The sequence below is a fragment of the Mangifera indica genome, chromosome 7 (genome assembly GCF_011075055.1).
Source record: "Mangifera indica cultivar Alphonso chromosome 7, CATAS_Mindica_2.1, whole genome shotgun sequence".
Lineage (NCBI taxonomy): Eukaryota > Viridiplantae > Streptophyta > Magnoliopsida > Sapindales > Anacardiaceae > Mangifera > Mangifera indica.
The window spans coordinates 20,284,855-20,303,471 of NC_058143.1; the positions used below are offsets into that span (position 1 = coordinate 20,284,855).

Genomic DNA, 18,617 nt, shown 5'->3' on the forward strand with positions numbered 1-18,617 from the left:
ATGATAGTTTTTAATTAAAATTATGCTTCAACTTGTTGATTTAGAGTTAATATTAAACTCACTTTATTGAATTTAAACTGATCTTGAATTGAGCTTTTTTCAGTTTGGATTGAATCAAATTCAATAATAATTACCTTGTTGATATTATCCTAGTTAGCAAAAATATATCAATATTTTGAAGTTTTAGAGATTCATTTGATTTAAATTAAAAAAAAAAAGGGAAACTTCAAGTCAGAAACACTGAAAGCAAGCCCTAAGTTTAAAGGCCAAAAGACTTTTTCCCACGTAAGGTTTACTTTATTATCAAATACTCACTTTGTGAAGTTTAAAAAACTCAAATACCTACTTATGAATTATTAAAATTAACAATATTAATTAGTTTTAAAAAAATCGTTATTTAATTAATAATATTAAAAAATATAAAAATTTATATTATTTTTCTCTCTTGTTTTGAAAATTAACAATTTTTCTTACAATTAAATTTTGAAAAGTTATATTTTTCTCCTAAAATTTCAATTTTCTAACAAAACCTCTCCCTCTCCAACAATCGACACCCTTCAACTTGTCTCTTCCTTCGTCAGAACTCATTTTCATCAGAGAAGATGAGCCTTCATTTGGATGAAGATGAGAAAATCATCTTTATTGATTTTAGACAAATCGTGCCAAAAGAAAGTGACTTTCAAGTTTTCGAAAAGGGAGGGGCATCATTGAGAGGGATAGAGAGCTTCGGAGCAGCTAGTCGTTTGCTAAATAATTGTCACTGAAAACCCCTAAAGAGGAAGAAATGTAACTTTTTAAAATTTAATTATAATAGAAAATTATTAATTTTTAAGATTTAAAAAAGAAAATAAAATAAAACTTTATTTGTTTTTAATATTATTAATTAAATAATAATTTTATTATTATATTTAATAAATTTTATTATTTTTAATTATCTATAAACAAATATTTAAATTTTTAATAAAAGACTTGGGCATAGACTTAAATTGGGTAGGAATTAAGTCCTTGGCCCAAAGTTTAAAATGTTAGGTACGGCAGGCCTTGGCTTGTCACCTTTGTACACCCCAAAGCACTGGATTACTCGCATCTACCACATCAGCAGTCAGCACTGATTCAACTTTAACTCCCTTGTTCAGACAGAGACTCCAGTGTACAACCACTGGTACGATAGCGTCTTCTTCGCCCACATTTGAAGATTTGAGGTTGAACTCCTACTTGCTTCAGGTACTTAACTTTCATTTACATTTACTTGCTTTTCAAATCTTTTTAAAGCTTTAACGTTCTTTTCACTGATGTGTTACTTTGCTTTTTTTTTATTGAAAAGCTTTAACGTTCTTTTCACTGATGTATTACTTCGCTTCTTTTTTTTTTTTTTTTCCTTTTCAGCGACTTGTTGGTAACATAACTCTTTGACCAGCGCTTGAGCTTGACCACACTGCCTTCATTTAATGTGAGCTACTTGATTTTTCATGTATTCATGTTATTAGAGTACCCTTTGTTTTGGAGAAAAAAGAGGACAAATGAAGTTGCCTGCAGGAAATGATTGATGGGTTCAGTTGGTTGAGTTTTGAGCTGTTTTGATTGAAGAGCAAATTCAAAAACTGATCTGAAGTGAGCTAAAAGAAGAATGAAATCACATAAATTAGGTTTCCCTTTATTTAGATTGAAGAATTGGTCTGGTGGTTTGTTGATCACAGCTCTTGCTATAGTCTTGTTTTTTAGTTACAGCTTTATTGGAACTGGAACTCAACCCCAGCAGCTAAATGAAGATCAAAATCGGAAACCGAAGCAAAAGCAATCTGGTTATGATTTTTTTAGAAACCATCCTGGCAATGAGTCTGATACTCAAATTGAAGTGAAAAAAACACCAATAGTTGTAATACAGAAGCCGCACATTGTAAATGTTGAGGGACTTGGTGATCTTTATGCAAGAAATAATATTTCAGAAGAAGAGGCGAAGCCCTTGCTTATGTGGGCACGTATGTGTTTACTATTGTCTAGGTCTGATGCTTTGTCTGAAACAGCTCAAGGGATTAAAGAGGCTGCTGTAGCTTGGAAAGATTTGTTGTTGACTATTGAGAAGGAGAAGGCTGCTAAATCAAATGATAGTGGCGAAGTAAAAACCTGTGCCTTTTCTATTAGTAAACTTGATGAGAAATTATCGAGAGATGGAAATGTTCTTGAGCTTCCTTGTGGTTTAGTTGAGGATTCCTCGATTACAGTTGTAGGCATTCCTGATGGCCGCTATCGGAGCTTTCAAATTGAACTTATAGGCTCACAACTTTCTGAGGAATTAAAGCCTCCAATCGTCTTGCATTATAATGTCAGTTTGCCAGGGGATAATATGACAGAAGAGCCTTTCATAATTCAAAATACATGGACTACTGAGCTTGGGTGGGGTAAAGAGGAAAGGTGCCCTTCTCACGGATCTGCTAACACTTTGAAAGGTATCATTATGACTTTTGTATCCTCTTTATTCAATATCAGCAGTATAATCAATTTTAAGCAGTTTCATATTTGATAGATTTGCTTCATTCAATTGTTATAGTGCTATTTATCATATGTATAACCTTAAAGGACGAATCTTGCAATCAGGATCAATAATTTAACATGTTGTATCAACCTTACAGTGGATGGGCTTGTTCTTTGCAATGAACAAGTTATGAGGAGCGAAGAGAACCAAAATGTGAGTCATCCTAGTGGCAGAATTGTGACCAATGTTTCCCATGTGGGTGTCCTTTCAACTGCGAATTTCCCATTCATTGAAGGCAATCCATTCACTGCCACATTGTGGGTTGGTTGGGAGGGGTTCCACATGACCATAAATGGGAGGCATGAAACATCATTTCCATGTAGGGAGGTAAGGTATGAATTTATATTTAGTATGGATTGAAGTCAGAGTCTGTGTGATATTTTACTAAATATGTTGTTCTCATAGGACTGATCACTTCAACGCTGGATGTGTTTCTACTAATGCAGAGACTTGAACCATGGTCAGTTACTGGAGTTAAAGTGGCAGGTGGTGTGGAACTACTCTCTGCCTTTGCTAAAGGCTTACCTGTCTCAGAAGACCATGATTCAATTGTTGATGTTGAGCACCTCAAAGCTCCCCTACTATCAAGGAAAAGACTTGTAATGTTAATTGGAGTTTTCTCTACTGGAAATAACTTTGAGCGCCGTATGGCGTTGAGAAGATCTTGGATGCAATACAAGGCTGTACGTTCGGGAGATGTAGCTGTTCGATTTTTCATTGGCCTTGTAAGTAAAGAATGACAGCTAAAGTTATTGTTACCAAGATAATCTTCATGTTCTTTTGTGTCCTCTAGTTTTTATTTTTGGCTAATTAATGATCTACTTTAGTGCTAGTCTAAACTTTATGATTTTCCTGAAATTGAGAGGTTAGTTTGATCATCTTTCTAAATATCATCAATCTCCACATTGTATTTTGTTTCATAGAAACAGGGTAAGCTTTGACTCTCCAGCCATAATGTTAATTTCTTGGCATTTTTAACAAAAAGGAATCAAATTGAGCATGCAATTATGCAAACAGTTCTTCCTTTGGATACCTATGATTACGTTATAATTGTTTATTTATGAATAATATTATTGATCAGAAAAGAAAAGGGGCTTGACAACTAATTTTATATTGTTGTACCTGTAGCACAAGAACAAGCAAGTAAATGTTGAGCTGTGGAGAGAAGCTCAAGCATATCGAGATATCCAATTGATGCCTTTTGTTGATTATTACAGCCTGATCAGTCTGAAAACAATCGCAATTTGCATAATGGGGGTATGTTCATGCAGATATATGCCATTAAAACATACAATAGATTCATACATTAGAATTATAAAATAGAAGGATGATTCCGAGCAGCATGAATAATGACTCAATTTGAACGATTTTTCTTGCTTCTCAACTTTTCAAAACCCAAATTAGCGGTTTACCAAGGGGATCATAGAAACCCTATACTTGGCTGGAAAAGAGTCCCGTTGTTAGGCCCAGAGATCTAGTGATATCTGTCTTACTGTATGAATTAAATAGTTCTTATGAGTTATGATATGTTTGAGTAGGTGCCTATCCACAGACAGATACACTCATACACATAACTATTCAGTTCTTACAACTTTACATCATGATGTCAGTTTTTTTTTAATGATTCAAGAAGATGCTTGTTGAAATTTTAATTATAGCATCCTGTAACTCCATAGCTATAACTTGCTTCCACTATCTAGGTTTATTAAGTTGTTGACTTTTTGTCATATATGCAGACAAAAATCCTCCCTGCTAAATATATCATGAAAACAGATGATGATGCTTTTGTTAGGATTGATGAAATTCTCTCTACCCTCAAGGAAAAAGCATCTGATGGCCTCTTATATGGTCGAATATCTTTTGAATCATCACCTCATCGGGAAACAGACAGCAAGTGGTATATCAGTAAGGAGGTAAAAATCCGAGTCATACTTTACTTTTATGTAGATGGTCATTGCACTTGACGATATCTCTAATTATCATTCTTTTGCACAGGAATGGCCACATGCTGCATACCCTCCATGGGCCCATGGCCCAGGTTATATTATTTCCCGAGACATTGCAAAATTCATTGTTCAAGGGCACCATGAAAGAAATCTCAGGGTAAATTTTTCTTGCTTATGGGAACATTTTTCTATGGGAACATTTTTCTAGGACCTGTTTTAGTGTGTTTGACATCTGCTTAATAAGAAGATAATGTTTCTTACATCTTAAGAATTTTAAAGAAAATGCTGACTCTGCCAGGATTCAAAATACATGTCAATGTCTTCTTTGCCTGCATCCTCCATATTATGTGCCCAAGTATTCAAGACTGGGTAACTAGCTTGGTTAACACGGGTAGCTTTAACTTGCCATTATAAATTGACATGACAAATATTAGCAAGATGAAGTTGCATTTGCAATGAGAAACAGAAATTTCTAATTTAACTAACTTCTTTGTTTGCTAATTTAGTCTCATGTTGAATTTTCTTTTTCAGCTTTTCAAATTAGAGGATGTTGCAATAGGCATATGGATTGAACAATTTAAGAATAGTGGTCAAGAAGTGCATTACTTGAGTGACGACAGGTTTTACAATGCCGGATGTGAATCAAATTACTTTCTTGCCCATTACCAAAGCCCAAGGATGTTGTTGTGCCTTTGGGAGAAGCTGCAGAAGGAGCATGAACCTCTCTGCTGTGAGTAAATATCAACCATGAAACTTTGAATGAGTTTTAACTCTTAAACAAAGGTCAGAACCTCTAGAACAAATCTTACTTGCCATTCATACAAATATGCTATCAGTCACCGTGCGGATTTGTTTTTGCTAAAGTAAATGTTGGACTGATCTTAATTATACACAGATAGTTAGTCTTTTCTCATTTGTTCATAGTTGCTCATTGCGATTGTAATATTGGATGGAAAGGATGTTGTTCACTGTGCTTTATGTGCTTGCAAACTTCATCTTGATCTTGAATTTTGAATGGCTATTTTGAAACTCTTCGAAACCACTGTTGGGCAACTGTGCAATGCCACTGATATTTTGAACAGTTACATAGTGATAAATATCTCTGCAGAATCCAAAAATGAATCACCCCAAAAATGTCATCTCAGTGTAACTTTTCATTTGGATGACTTTGTTACAAATTACAAATTGGCTCTCTTTGAGGCTCTTTCTTTCTAAGCCACTCATTAGTGGCTCATCCTCAACTCTAAGATTCAACCACAGATAATATGTGGTTACTCTCATTTTAATTCCTAAAACAAATTGTATTTCATTGAATTTAAAGGTGAAAGGTGATCTTTTTTTTTTTTAATATTAGAAAAAAAAAAAAAAGAAAACTAATTTGACTTGAATTAGGTATGTACCAAGCACAAAAACTGGTTTGCTTCTTTTCCCTTTTACTGATTGGGCCAATTCACTGAAATACAATTTGGCAGCGCATTTGAGAGTAGAGATTGGGCCAAAGGTAAAGTAAAGATAATATGCTCTCTGCTGCAAATAATTCTAATGATTGTGGATAAACTTGAGCTAAACCATTTCTAAAGGTAAACAGCTTAGCAGGAAAACAGAAGCCAATAGGAAGATCCAGATTAAAAAATGGCCTCTTTTTTGCCAAGTGTAGAATGCAAGTTTCACCAACTTTTCCATCTTAGAAAAATCATTACCCACTTATGGGGAGGTCAGAGGTGTTATTTTCTCTAGACAAGTCATCTTTCTTCTCTTGTTATCAACAAAAGGTCACTCTCCTTTAGTTTCGTGCATAAAACCTCTACCGAAAATGACAACTTTCAACTTCTCTTTGACCCTATTGGAGAGATTATAAAAAGAAACTTTTGCCTAAAATGAGAACTTTCAACTTTTCTTGACACCACATTTAAGGTGTTTTTTTTTTTTTTTTTTAAAATAAAACAAAAACTCCCACCCCTTTTAAGTTGAAGGAAACATTGTTAAAACTGGATTGTCTCCCTTCAAAAACTTATCACTTATCTCTTGTTACAATAAAATTATGTTCAAGTATTAATTTGATATCAATAATTATGTGTTATTATGTAATTTTGGATTAAAAATATAATAATATACAATTATATGGGGACACACTATTATTAGTATTTGTTATAAGTACACATAATATTAATTCTGTCATTAATTACAAATATTCAAATTAATATATTTTGAAGAAATGATCACTTATTTCCCTTTATCTATGAAACTTAGCTTTCAAATTAAAATGATCAAGAAATGTACCATGAAAGTTGGATTTGAAATTAAAATGATCTAGAAATGTAGGCAAGGAGGTTACTAATCTGTTCATACAAACTAATGTGTATTAATGTGTTAGATTGAGTTATTTGAATAAGAGATATAGTAAACAATTAATTAAATCACACAAATACACATCAATTTATATGAATAAGTTAATTAGTAAGTGTAATCTGTCAAGAAGGTTGGAGGGGATTTGATTAAATTATAAATTAGGTGGCCTTGATTCTTACTTTTAACAGTTTGTTGGGGCATGAAAAAGAGAGCTTGTGGAGCAAGGCACTTCAATTAGTCATAGTCTTTGCAAAAAATTTGGCCAGGAAGTTAAGTTATTAGGAACTTGTGGCAGCCACTAGGTGTATGTATGGCTTTTTCACACTCAACCATAACTTAAATATGACAAAGAATGCCACTAAAAGAATGCTTCATCTTTAGCCATTATTAGTGATGCATGATCTAAATCAAAAGAGCCCCCCTTGTTTTAAAATAATCAAAACATTCTTCTCTCTCTCTCTCTCTCTCTCTCTCTCTCTCTCTCTCTCTATATATATATATATATATATATATATATATATATATATATAATTAAATGATTTGATTAAATATTATATACAATTTTACTATAAAAATGATTATATACAAAACTAAAAGATATCAATGGTTATAAATATATCATCATTTAATTTAATTTAATTTAATTTATGCATGTAATTATGTTTTGTTTTTCATATATATTATATGATATATATCATGTATTGTATATATAGTATCATCCTAATAGTATGGCGATGCTTGTAATATTAAAAAACATTTGATGCTTCAAGTAGAAGTAAAAAGACTTTTTCCCTTGGAAGAGAGCACGTGGCTAGAATAGAAATGCTTTCCCATAAAACGCTTTTACATGAAGAAGAAGAAACCCATGGAATTTATATAAATAATTATACACCAATCAAATTATACCAGAAAAATCTATGTGTATATTAATTTAGAATTATGATATATTATAATAATAATAATAATAATAATAATAATAATTTAAAATTACAATTAAAATTAAAGTAATCTATAACGAAACCCACGTGGAGTCAGTCCTTAAGGGCATGGGATTCATTCTATTTCTTTCCCCTACCCTATCTATCTAATAAAGAGTCCAAATCAGAATCCCAACCGGTTCATGTGCACGCATTAGTCAGAAAAAAGGGGTATGAACCGGTTCGACAATTAAGTGATCCTAATAATAAGTAGACTTGTAACACAAACAAACTACGCAACCAAAGCCCTAATTTCACTCAACTTTCTTCTTCTATTGCACCTTCAATCGTTATATGCTTTCACCGCCTTTCAATTCTGCTGTTGATTCTTGGATTCAAAAGCTGTGTTCATTTTGGAGTTTTGACTGTTGAAGATGATTGTGGATCAGAATATGGTGGCAGAAACGGAGATAATTTGTCAGAACATAAGTGGTGCGGTTTTAGATGTGCAATATCATGTAAACAGCTCTGCTTCGACTCCCCCGATCTTTCATGAACTCCGTGTTTCGGACTCGGTTTCATCCGAAATCTCGGGCTTTGAATCGGTTAGTATGTGTATGCTCTTTTTAATCTTTGAAATTACTCAATGTTTTTGGTGATTTTTATGAGTTTTTTTAGTGCTTCTTCACCTTTCTTTATGCGTATTCTCATTGGGTTTTGTTTGAATTGATGAGATTACTTCACTGGGTTGTTTGAATGCGTGATTAAATAATATTTTGGACTGGTTTTTACAATGAATTTATGGCTTGAATTCTTGAATTATTGCGTTTTTATCTGTAAGTACTCTGTTGGTAATGGTTACGAGTGTTTTTAGTAGTTCTTGGGGATTTCTCGATCTGTTATCCTTTATGGGATTGTTATACATGTGTAAATATTATTGTAACTATTCAGATTCTTGATTTATTATGTAAATATTTAATTAGGTAAGTGGTTTCAGTGTTCTCGAAGCTTTCTTGATTCTTATACCAAATGGGTTTTTTAGAGTCTTTAAATACAATATTGATTAGATTCTTTTGGTTTTTATATTTCAATTTTTATTTAGTCTCCTTGTTGATGGCTGTAGGTGAGTTTAGTTTTTCTTCAAGCTTTTTTGGTTGAGTTGATGGGATTTGTTTTTCTTGGTTGTTTGCAATGTATACAAGATTATATAAAATGTGTCAAATAATTGTAATATTTATTGCAGATTCTTTTTTTAATTAATTCTGTGCTTAGTTCTGGATTCAGGGTACATATGGTGAGTTATAGTTTCAATGGAAGCATTTATTTTATTATAGGCTATTGTGCTCTTTTAGGGGTATTCTCTGACATGATTACAAACTTTCTCTGTGTTTGAATGGGTATAATAACAATAAAGGGAACTATCTGAATGGTTTTAAATCTGGAGAAAGAATAAAGCCTTATATAGAGATTGGATTCCATTACAACCCACAAAAGGAATGTAGTTTTTTGTCAATGAATTTCTTTTCTCTATTTGACTAGGTAATGCATTGTGTGGATAAAGAATTATTTTTAAAGCTCATAAAGATTAAATTTCATTTTAGAGTTTGGATTATTATAGTATGTGGTGAAAGAACTATTGAATGGGAAATATCAATGAAGTTGCAGCTTGTCTGTTATTTCCTTCTGGCTTTGCTGATTAGTTGGTCTTTTGTCAGTCAGGACATCTAATAACCTCTTTTGCTTTGTTTTTGGGTTTTTAGGTTGTCAGTTGTTCGGAGACCATTAAAAGTACTGTTGTGGAGTCTTCACCTGGCAAGTCTTTTCCAAGAATCCGTTCTGGTAGCTATGCTGAAATTGGACGTAGAGTGTCAATGGATGACGACCACATTTGTATTGATGATCTATCTGCTTGTCTGGGGTCTCTTTTAAAGTGTCCTATGCCAAGTGCTTTCTATGGTGTATTTGATGGTCACGGTGGACCAGAAGCAGCTGTTTTTATCAAGAATAATGCTGTGAAATTATTTTTTGAGGATGCTGATTTGCCACCAATATCTGTTATTGATGATGTTTTTTTAGCTGAGTTGGAAAATTCTCATAGGCGAGCATTTTCACTTGCAGAGCATGCCTTGGTTGATGAACGCAGAGTTGGCAGAGGATGTGGTACAACTGCGCTGACTGCTTTAGTACTTGGAAGGCATTTACTGGTTGCAAATGCTGGTGACTGCCGAGCAGTTCTCTGTAGAAAAGGAGTTGCTGTTGATATGTCTCAAGACCATAGGCCTTCCTATCTTGCAGAACGCAGACGAGTGGAGGAGTTAGGGGGATATATTGATGATGGTTATGTTAATGGTTGTCTGTCTGTCACTCGAGCCTTGGGAGACTGGGACTTGAAACGCCCACTTGGGTCTGCTTCTTTTCTCATCGCTGACCCAGATATTCAACGAGTTGTGTTAACAGAGGATGATGAATTCCTAATCATTGGGTGTGATGGTATCTGGGATGTCATGTCAAGCCAGTATGCAGTTAGCCTTGTCCGCAGGGGTCTGAGGCGACATGATGACCCACAGCAATGGGCTCAAGAACTAGTGATGGAGGCATCACGCCTAAATTCATCAGATAATCTCACTGCAATTGTTATCTGCTTCATTTCCCTTGCTCGTGCAGAGTCATCTCTTCCGCGGCGTAGGTTCAGGTGCACAAGTTTATCTGAGGAGGCACAAAATAGACTGAGGAGCTTTTTAGAAGGCAATTGATCGTGTATACAAATTATTTCACACATTATTTACTGGTAAAGTTGAGGAGTGATTGTTTTCTGTTTTAAGGCTGTTTCAAATGGTTTAAAGAAAAAGGAAAGGCAGCCAGCAATTTTGCAGGTGTAGAAGACAGAACTCTAGGCTTTTGGAATTATTCTTGTTTCAATGAATTTGTGTTTCTGCAATAACCTATGCATATAATTGTTTCTACCTTACATGTGATCTGTACATTAACTATGACTATTGCAAATATGCTTTATTGAATGCATGTGTAATTTAGTGAACAAGTCAAATGCAAGAGATATGGCAACCAATTAGATTGAGGGGTTGGCAATTCTCCGGAACAGGATCAGGTTTTGTTGGTACTTACCTGCCTCGACCCGGGTTGTAAGTTTCCCCACCTTTGACCTCAAACTTTTGCCTTCTCTAAGTTACTCAGTACAATAGTTATAGGTCTGCTTATTTTGCTCTAGGGTTTATTTATCTAAACAATTTGATCAAAGTTCTCCAATTACCAAAAATGGAAAAACTAGGATCAACTGATGAAGCCTGAGATTGCTGATGTCTCACTCACCAATAATAATAAGATAATTTTTAAAAATAATTAGATAATTTTTATGCCGTTAGTCTTTAAAAATAATAAGATAATTTTTAAAAATAAAACAGTTGACGAGAGCTTGTTCATTTTTTAAGCACCAATTCTAAGCAAACGCACACAAAGAAAGGATATGGTAAGGTAAGGTGTGGTGTGAGGCCACAAATCCTTTTACGATTCTTTACAATAATACATGGTTCATTCTTTTTTGAGTTCTTATCACTTTAAAATCCTTAAAAATCATCGGAAGATTTTCAGCCGTTGAATTTAGACTAGTTCTACTACTGGCCCACTTTATGGGAATAAAAGAACATCGAGTTTGTAGTAGGTAATAAAAACTTCTCTATTACACCAACCATGCAAACCGGATCAACGGTTGTGATTAACAAGTATTTTTTATAATCTTGAGCACCAACACCAGATAAGGGTTGAGATTTTCGAATACACCCTATAATTTACACGTTCTAACTAATTACTGCCGTTTGGCTTCAATCTAAGCAGTTTCGAGTTTGAATTCAAATTTGGATAAAACAAACCAAATTCTAAACTAAGATGGGCTCTTTTTCAAAAAATGAACTAAGTTTAAGCTGATTTAAATATTCAAATTTTAATTTACTAGAATCAAATTTTAAATTAAATTTTCATTAAATTGAATTTAAATCTTAGTTTATCGATTTTGAATTGATCTTTTAAGATTTAAGTTTACCTTTAGTTAAGGCTTGTTTATGCTTAAATCAAACAATTTGAGTTTAAACTAAGTATTGAACTCATTTTCATAATAAAAATAAATAGAGCTTAAATCAATTAAAATATTTGAGTTTAATTTTATTTAAATTGAATTTAAAATTAAATTATTTTCAAACCTCAAATTGTGAATCTCGAACTCAATATCAAATTGATTATGTTATATTTGAACTAATCGTAATGTGAAGTGAATCTTGTTTAAACTAGGCCGGAACCAAATTAACCCTAACTATTATTATGCTAGGTTAAAAAATATACTAAAATAAAAGGGAGTTTCTAGACATTAACCACAAATAACGAAGGCTCCAGCCTCCAAATTAAAGCTGCAAATCTGTTACAGTAAGACCTTATTTTATTCGATTGATAGGTAGCGCAAAGTACGGTGGTGGTAAGATGGCGATGGCTAGTTTAGCTAGAAGAAAGGCGTACCTGCTTTCGAGAACCGTCGGTATGGATAATGTTCTCAGGTACAGTTTCAGTTACTCCGTCAGAAGAGGCTTCGCTTCGGGATCTGATGATAACGACGTTGTCGTCGTCGGTGGGGGACCCGGAGGTTACGTTGCCGCCATAAAAGCCGCTCAACTTGGACTCAAGACCACCTGCATCGAGAAGCGTGGGGCTCTGGGTGGCACCTGCCTCAACGTTGGCTGCATCCCCTCTAAGGTCACCTTTTCTGACTAAATTATATCCTAGAGTTTATACGATTGATTTTTATGTGTGGGTTGCGTTCGTGTTTATAGTTGGATCTGTATTCGATATTAAAGTTTCATTTTTTTTTTCAAAAGTGATTTTGGGTGAAGAAATTTGCGTGTTTTTGCTAGATTAGGAGTTATTTTCTGCAACATGTTTGATATTATAATTCAATTCATTTATATGAGCTGGAAATGGGTTTTGATTGCGTTGGACTTTCATGTTGTTAAAAACAAGAGCTTCTGTTTTTATGTAGCAATTCTTTGCGGCTCTTTTCTAGCTTAAATTATGGGATTTTGATGACTATATGAATAGCATAATCGGCTTTGTTATTGAATAATTTTCATCCATATTTCTTTGCAGCCTTCTTTCAATGAGACCTTTAATGGTGATGGGTCAGATAAGTGTGATAATTAAGTAACTAAATGTTGCTTTTTGTCTGCAAAATTAAATTAGAGTCACCCGAGTTATCAGTACTCTTTTATAAGGCTGTTTGTGTTTAATGTGTTTAACAGTTTGAATTAATATGTTTCTGAACTCTCAGGTTATTGGATTTTTCTTTTTCTTTCAATTCCTATTATTTTTCTTTTTGGGAGCATTTTATGTTCCACTTTTACTTTTATTCAATTATGTGCATGCGATAATTTTGTCTCATTCAAAATATGTGTTCCTTTGATATATTTTCTTATATTCAGGCGCTTCTTCATTCATCACATATGTACCATGAAGCCAAGCATTCTTTTGCCCATCATGGTGTGAAGTTCTCTTCTGTTGATGTTGATTTACCTGCTATGATGGCTCAAAAAGACAAAGCTGTAGCTAATCTTACTCGAGGTATTGAAGGTTTATTTAAGAAGAACAAAGTGAACTATGTCAAAGGGTATGGCAAGCTCATTTCCCCCTCTGAGGTCTCTGTGGATACCATTGAAGGTGGAAGCACTGTTGTCAAAGGAAAGAATATTATAATTGCTACTGGTTCTGATGTCAAGTCTCTACCTGGAATCACCATTGATGAAAAGAAAATTGTATCATCCACTGGAGCTTTAGCGTTGTCTGAAATCCCTAAGAAACTTGTAGTCATTGGGGCTGGCTACATTGGGCTGGAGATGGGCTCAGTTTGGGGCAGACTCGGTTCAGAGGTAACTGTTGTTGAATTTGCTCCTGATATTGTACCATCCATGGATGGGGAGGTTCGCAAACAATTTCAACGTACACTTGAGAAGCAGAAGATGAAATTCATGCTTAAAACTAAGGTGGTGGGAGTTGATTCATCTGGAAATGGTGTGAAATTAACTCTTGAACCAGCAGCTGGTGGTGAGCAGACCATTCTTGAAGCTGATGTTGTTCTTGTATCTGCTGGTAGAACTCCATTCACTGCTGGGCTTGGACTGGACAAGATAGGAGTGGAAACCGATAAGGTGGGACGGATATTGGTTAATGAAAGATTTGCTACAAATGTGCCTGGTGTCTATGCAATTGGAGATGTAATTCCAGGGCCTATGTTAGCCCACAAGGCAGAAGAGGATGGGGTTGCTTGTGTGGAATTCATAGCTGGTAAACATGGTCATGTGGACTATGATAAGGTACCTGGGGTAGTCTATACACACCCTGAGGTTGCATCTGTTGGGAAAACTGAGGAACAGGTAAAGGCACTTGGTGTTGAGTACCGTGTTGGGAAATTCCCTTTTCTGGCAAATAGCCGAGCAAAAGCAATTGATGATGCTGAAGGAATTGTCAAGATTTTGGCTGAGAAAGAGACTGACAAAATATTGGGCGTCCATATCATGTCACCAAATGCGGGAGAGCTCATTCACGAAGCTGTTCTGGCCATAAATTATGATGCATCAAGTGAAGACATTGCCCGTGTGTGCCATGCACATCCGACAATGAGTGAGGCATTGAAGGAAGCTGCTATGGCCACTCATGACAAACCCATTCACATCTAATAAGCAGGGTATTACATTGTTATTTTTGTTTAAAGAATTTTGGGATGTCTTACCGAAGACAGACTTTCTTGTTTTCTCAACCCTTCAACATTGAAACAGATGGTTGAATAGAAATTTGCTTTTCTTCATTTTGTTGTCGTCTATGATGACAGAATAACTTTGGTTTGTTTTCTTCTGTGATGATATGCAAAAATAAGAGTTCATGAGGTATACATGAAACTATGGAAAATGTGGCATTTTTTAGTCTGTCTTACTGTCAATGTGATGGTGTGTTCATGTTTCTGTCATTTGAGAACTAGGTTTTCTGGGGATAATAATAATAACACTCTTACATAATTTAGTGTGTTTGAAACTTTTTACTTGTTTCTAGCCCATTTACCATATGGCATCTAGTTGTAGAAGTTCCATAGATCTTTTACTACACACCCCGATATGAGTAAAATGTGTATTCATTTTGAAACAGTAACTACATTTGGTATTGTGATCTCTGTTTCTCTATAAGTTCAAGGTGGGTGTTTTTTTTGTTTGTCGGCAATGAACATCCGAAGGTTGTATTTTTTTGGCAGCAAAACGCAAACTTGATTCAGAACTGCTGGACCTTTCAGATGGTAAGAATTGGCCATAACGCAAACTTCCCCTTATCTAGAAGAGCTCAACAGAATAAAAAAAGGCTGCTCGTGGCCATAAACAATCCAAGAATAAACGGTTGTGAACAGTGTTAAACGGGTTTTTGAAATGCAAAAACGTAGCCATAGAAGATGACTCAACGGCCAACCTTCTTCGTTGACGATCTTTCCACTGACAACGTCAAAAATTAAAAGAAAAAAAAATCATTTTCTTTCATTTACGTACTTTTTTCTCGACACATAAAAGCATATAGAGCCCTCCTAATTAAAATTTATTGTTAACTGGTGATCAACGGCTACTTTTGACATCAAATTTCAAACCCTTTTCACCGTAAGTTTCTCTTCTCATATCTTTCTCGTACTAGTATTTATTTTGAGGACAAGGTAAATTATATTTATTTTGAGGACAAGGTAAATTATATTTATTTTGAGTTGAACTACTATAGGTTTCATGTGTTCAAATGATTTTGCTTGTTGAATGACTTTTCTTTTGAGCAAACAATTATGATACTTGGATTGCTAATTCAGATAACAGAATTATTGTCTTCCTTGCACTAAACATTAGCTTAATTAACAACACTTAGTTTTTCGGGTAATTAATTAAAATAAGCAAAATTTTAAGCGTTTATACGTTTTTAGGTCACCCTAGAAAAGTTTTACCAAAATAAGCAAGCCGTATTTTTTTTACCCTTTTTACCCTTATATTGAAAAACCCAGTAAAAATATTTTTTCTGAGAATGTGCGTCGGTTTATGGTGGTTACAATGGTGGCTAGGGATTTTACACTGAAACCCTAAATATGTCGAATTATGTATATGGATGTTTTTGAATGTTTCGAACGCTTAAAATGATGTAGTTTCAATGTTAATGGATGTCTGGAAGTGTAGCCGTTGAGAGACAAAAACGCGCAAATTTACAGTGTCACGCAAACTGCGCAAATTTACAGTGTTACGCAAACTGCGCAAATCGCGCAAACACTGTTCACATCGCGCAATCATTGTTTACATCGCGCAAAAGTAGATATTATAGTCTGTAAACAGTATTTTTTGCGCGATTTTGCAAGCAGTTTGCGCGATGTGAACAGTATTTGTGCAGTTTGCGTGACACTGTTCACAGTTTCGTGACACTGTTCACAGTTTACGCGACACTGTTTACTTTTTGCGTGACACTGTTAACTTTTTGCGTTTTTGTCTCTCAACGGTTACACTTCTAGGCATCCATTAACATCGAAACTACAGCATTTTAAGCGTTCGAAACATTCAAAAACATCCATATACATTCGACATATTTAGGGTTTCACTGTAAAATCCCTAACTACCATCGTAACCGCCATAAACCGACGCATATTCTCAGAAAAAATATTTTTACTTGGTTTTTCAACATAAGGGTAAAAAGGGTAAAAAAAATACGGTTTGCTTATTTTGGTAAAACTTTTCTAAGGTGGCCTAAAAACGTATAAACGCTTAAAATTTTGCTTATTTTAATTAATTACCCTAGTTTTTCATTCTAGGTTTTTCTCTAGGGTTGCTGCTAGGTGGGTGGACTTCAAATCGACATTTGGTTTGATTTGAGCTGAAGTTTTAATCCGACCATTCAACTTAAATTTGGTTTAAATCCTCCACTAGCAATATTATTCATCTGTTGGCAATATAATTTATCCTGTCGGTAATACTATTTTTCTGATTAATGACTTTTGACAATATCTCTAATCAATTTGAATTTAATTTGAGTTCACCATAATAGATTTAAGTCAATTTTAAACTAATTCATGTTTGAATTTAACTTTATTTTACCACATTTTCTTATTAAATAGCTTGGAATACGTGTGCGCACACAAATAGAATCTCATTATTATGCTAGCAATAGATCCATTACTTGTGTTGAAACCTTTTCTTTTGTTGATTTCAGATTCGACCTTTATGGAGACACTACTTTCAGAATACACAAGGGCTTATCTTTGTGGTGGACAGTAATGATAGAGATCATGTTGTTGAGGCTAGAGATGAGCTGCACAGAATGTTGAACGAGGTATGGGTGTATTTATACTTATGAGATAATTTAGCTAGGTTTTATATTTCATTTAGGAAAAATAATATCTAACGGTATCGAATTATCTTTTTTTTTTTAATTGAATGGCTCAAACTTTTTCTCAAATTAACTTATTGAAGAGACTGAACTCGTAAATTTTCTATTAAAAGAACGAATCTTTTCAAAATTTTTTATAAAATAGACCAAATTTTTAGTATTTTTCTATTAAAGGTATCGAAAAGCACAATTAAAATTATTTGTTCTGTTTTGTTTTTGAAGCAAAATGGTTAAAAAGTGAAAATTTGATCATTTTAATAAAAAAAATTAAAAAATCAAAACAAAGTTAAAAAATGCAATAGTTTGATACCTTCGGTTATTATTATTAATTTCATCTATTTATTATTACTAAAACCGAAACGACCTTTCATCATAAAGCCCTAGTAAGATGATTATTTGCTGTGGACAGGATGAATTAAGGGAAGCTGTGTTGCTTGTGTTTGCTAACAAACAAGATCTTCCAAATGCAATGAACGCTGCAGAGATCACCGATAAGCTTGGCCTTATTCTCTACGACAACGGAACTGGTAAGGTTTATAAATACCGCTACTCTCCCAGAGGAAGGCAACCAAACTTACAGAAAACATTCAAGTTTTTAAATGTCAATATTTTGCAGGTATATCCAGACCACATGCGCCACTTCTGGAGAAGGGCTTTACGAGGGACTCGATTGGCTCTCGAACAACATTGCTAGCAAGGTATATATCCTATTCAAACTTGCATCTGGGGCTGGATCTGAGTCAAGCAGCTTGGTGTTCAATTCGATTTCAAGTTAGAGTTTTAACTCAGTTCGAGTTCAGTTTAAAACCCCTTCCAGTAATTTGCATTATTCTCCCTAGGGCCATTGTTGGTACCCTAGGAAAAACCAGAGATGAATAACCTCCCATGGTGGCGGCACTACACGTGGTTGTAGTGTCATTAAAGTGAAGGGCTTTTCCCAAATACGCAACTGGCAAATATAATTTAACAGGCTCACGTCTTTTGTCGGTGTAGCTGTTTGTTTCTTGAGAATTTTCAAATTTCCCTGAAATGCCCTTGTGATACAGCGGTTGGTAAAGGACTTTAATAAAGAGGTAGTCTTCTGGATTATGCATTTGCTTTTATCTTATCGCATTTCTGGCAGAACATTATTATAAAATTTGAATAAAGAATAGGGTATAACAAATTAGTATATGAATTTAAAGGAGTAAGAGGTGGAGGGCATGTGTATTGATGTATGCTGATTTGTCCTTATTTCAATGGTGGAAAGGAACTTTGTTTCTTAAATTGAGGTGTGGTGCCGGCTGAAAAGATAAATCAGGCATGGGAAGAATCCAAAAAAGCTTTTGAGTTGTGATAGGATTCAGTCCACGTCCAAGGATTAAGTTCTTAGGTGGCAGCGGCTGAAGAGTTGTGAACTATCTCCTACTCTCTCTTGGGGCAATATTTTTTTTT

At 34.4% G+C, this 18,617-nt stretch overlaps 3 protein-coding genes and 1 pseudogene across 3 annotated transcripts; all 4 read left to right on the forward strand.

Annotated features, from left to right (window-relative positions):
• The first annotated feature begins 1,075 nt into the window (after nucleotides 1-1,075).
• Nucleotides 1,076-5,521, forward strand: LOC123220312 (hydroxyproline O-galactosyltransferase GALT3). The gene is made up of 8 exons (XM_044642445.1): nucleotides 1,076-1,224; nucleotides 1,387-2,447; nucleotides 2,631-2,860; nucleotides 2,980-3,258; nucleotides 3,662-3,790; nucleotides 4,270-4,446; nucleotides 4,529-4,636; nucleotides 5,011-5,521. The coding sequence occupies exons 2-8, from the start codon at nucleotides 1,628-1,630 to the stop codon at nucleotides 5,215-5,217; spliced, it is 1,950 nt and encodes a 649-aa protein (XP_044498380.1). The 5' UTR covers nucleotides 1,076-1,224; nucleotides 1,387-1,627; the 3' UTR covers nucleotides 5,218-5,521.
• Nucleotides 5,522-7,963: 2,442 nt separating this feature from the next.
• LOC123221814 (probable protein phosphatase 2C 13) lies at nucleotides 7,964-10,683 on the forward strand. Its single transcript, XM_044644732.1, has 2 exons — nucleotides 7,964-8,350; nucleotides 9,506-10,683. The coding sequence occupies exons 1-2, from the start codon at nucleotides 8,180-8,182 to the stop codon at nucleotides 10,496-10,498; spliced, it is 1,164 nt and encodes a 387-aa protein (XP_044500667.1). The 5' UTR covers nucleotides 7,964-8,179; the 3' UTR covers nucleotides 10,499-10,683.
• Nucleotides 10,684-12,119: 1,436 nt separating this feature from the next.
• On the forward strand, nucleotides 12,120-14,601 carry LOC123221336 (dihydrolipoyl dehydrogenase 1, mitochondrial). Its single transcript, XM_044644177.1, has 2 exons — nucleotides 12,120-12,500; nucleotides 13,223-14,601. Exons 1-2 carry the CDS (start codon nucleotides 12,231-12,233, stop codon nucleotides 14,471-14,473), a joined length of 1,521 nt encoding a protein of 506 aa, XP_044500112.1. The 5' UTR covers nucleotides 12,120-12,230; the 3' UTR covers nucleotides 14,474-14,601.
• A 2,389-nt stretch (nucleotides 14,602-16,990) lies between these two features.
• Nucleotides 16,991-18,272, forward strand: LOC123221338 (annotated as a pseudogene).
• The last annotated feature ends 345 nt before the right edge of the window (nucleotides 18,273-18,617 follow it).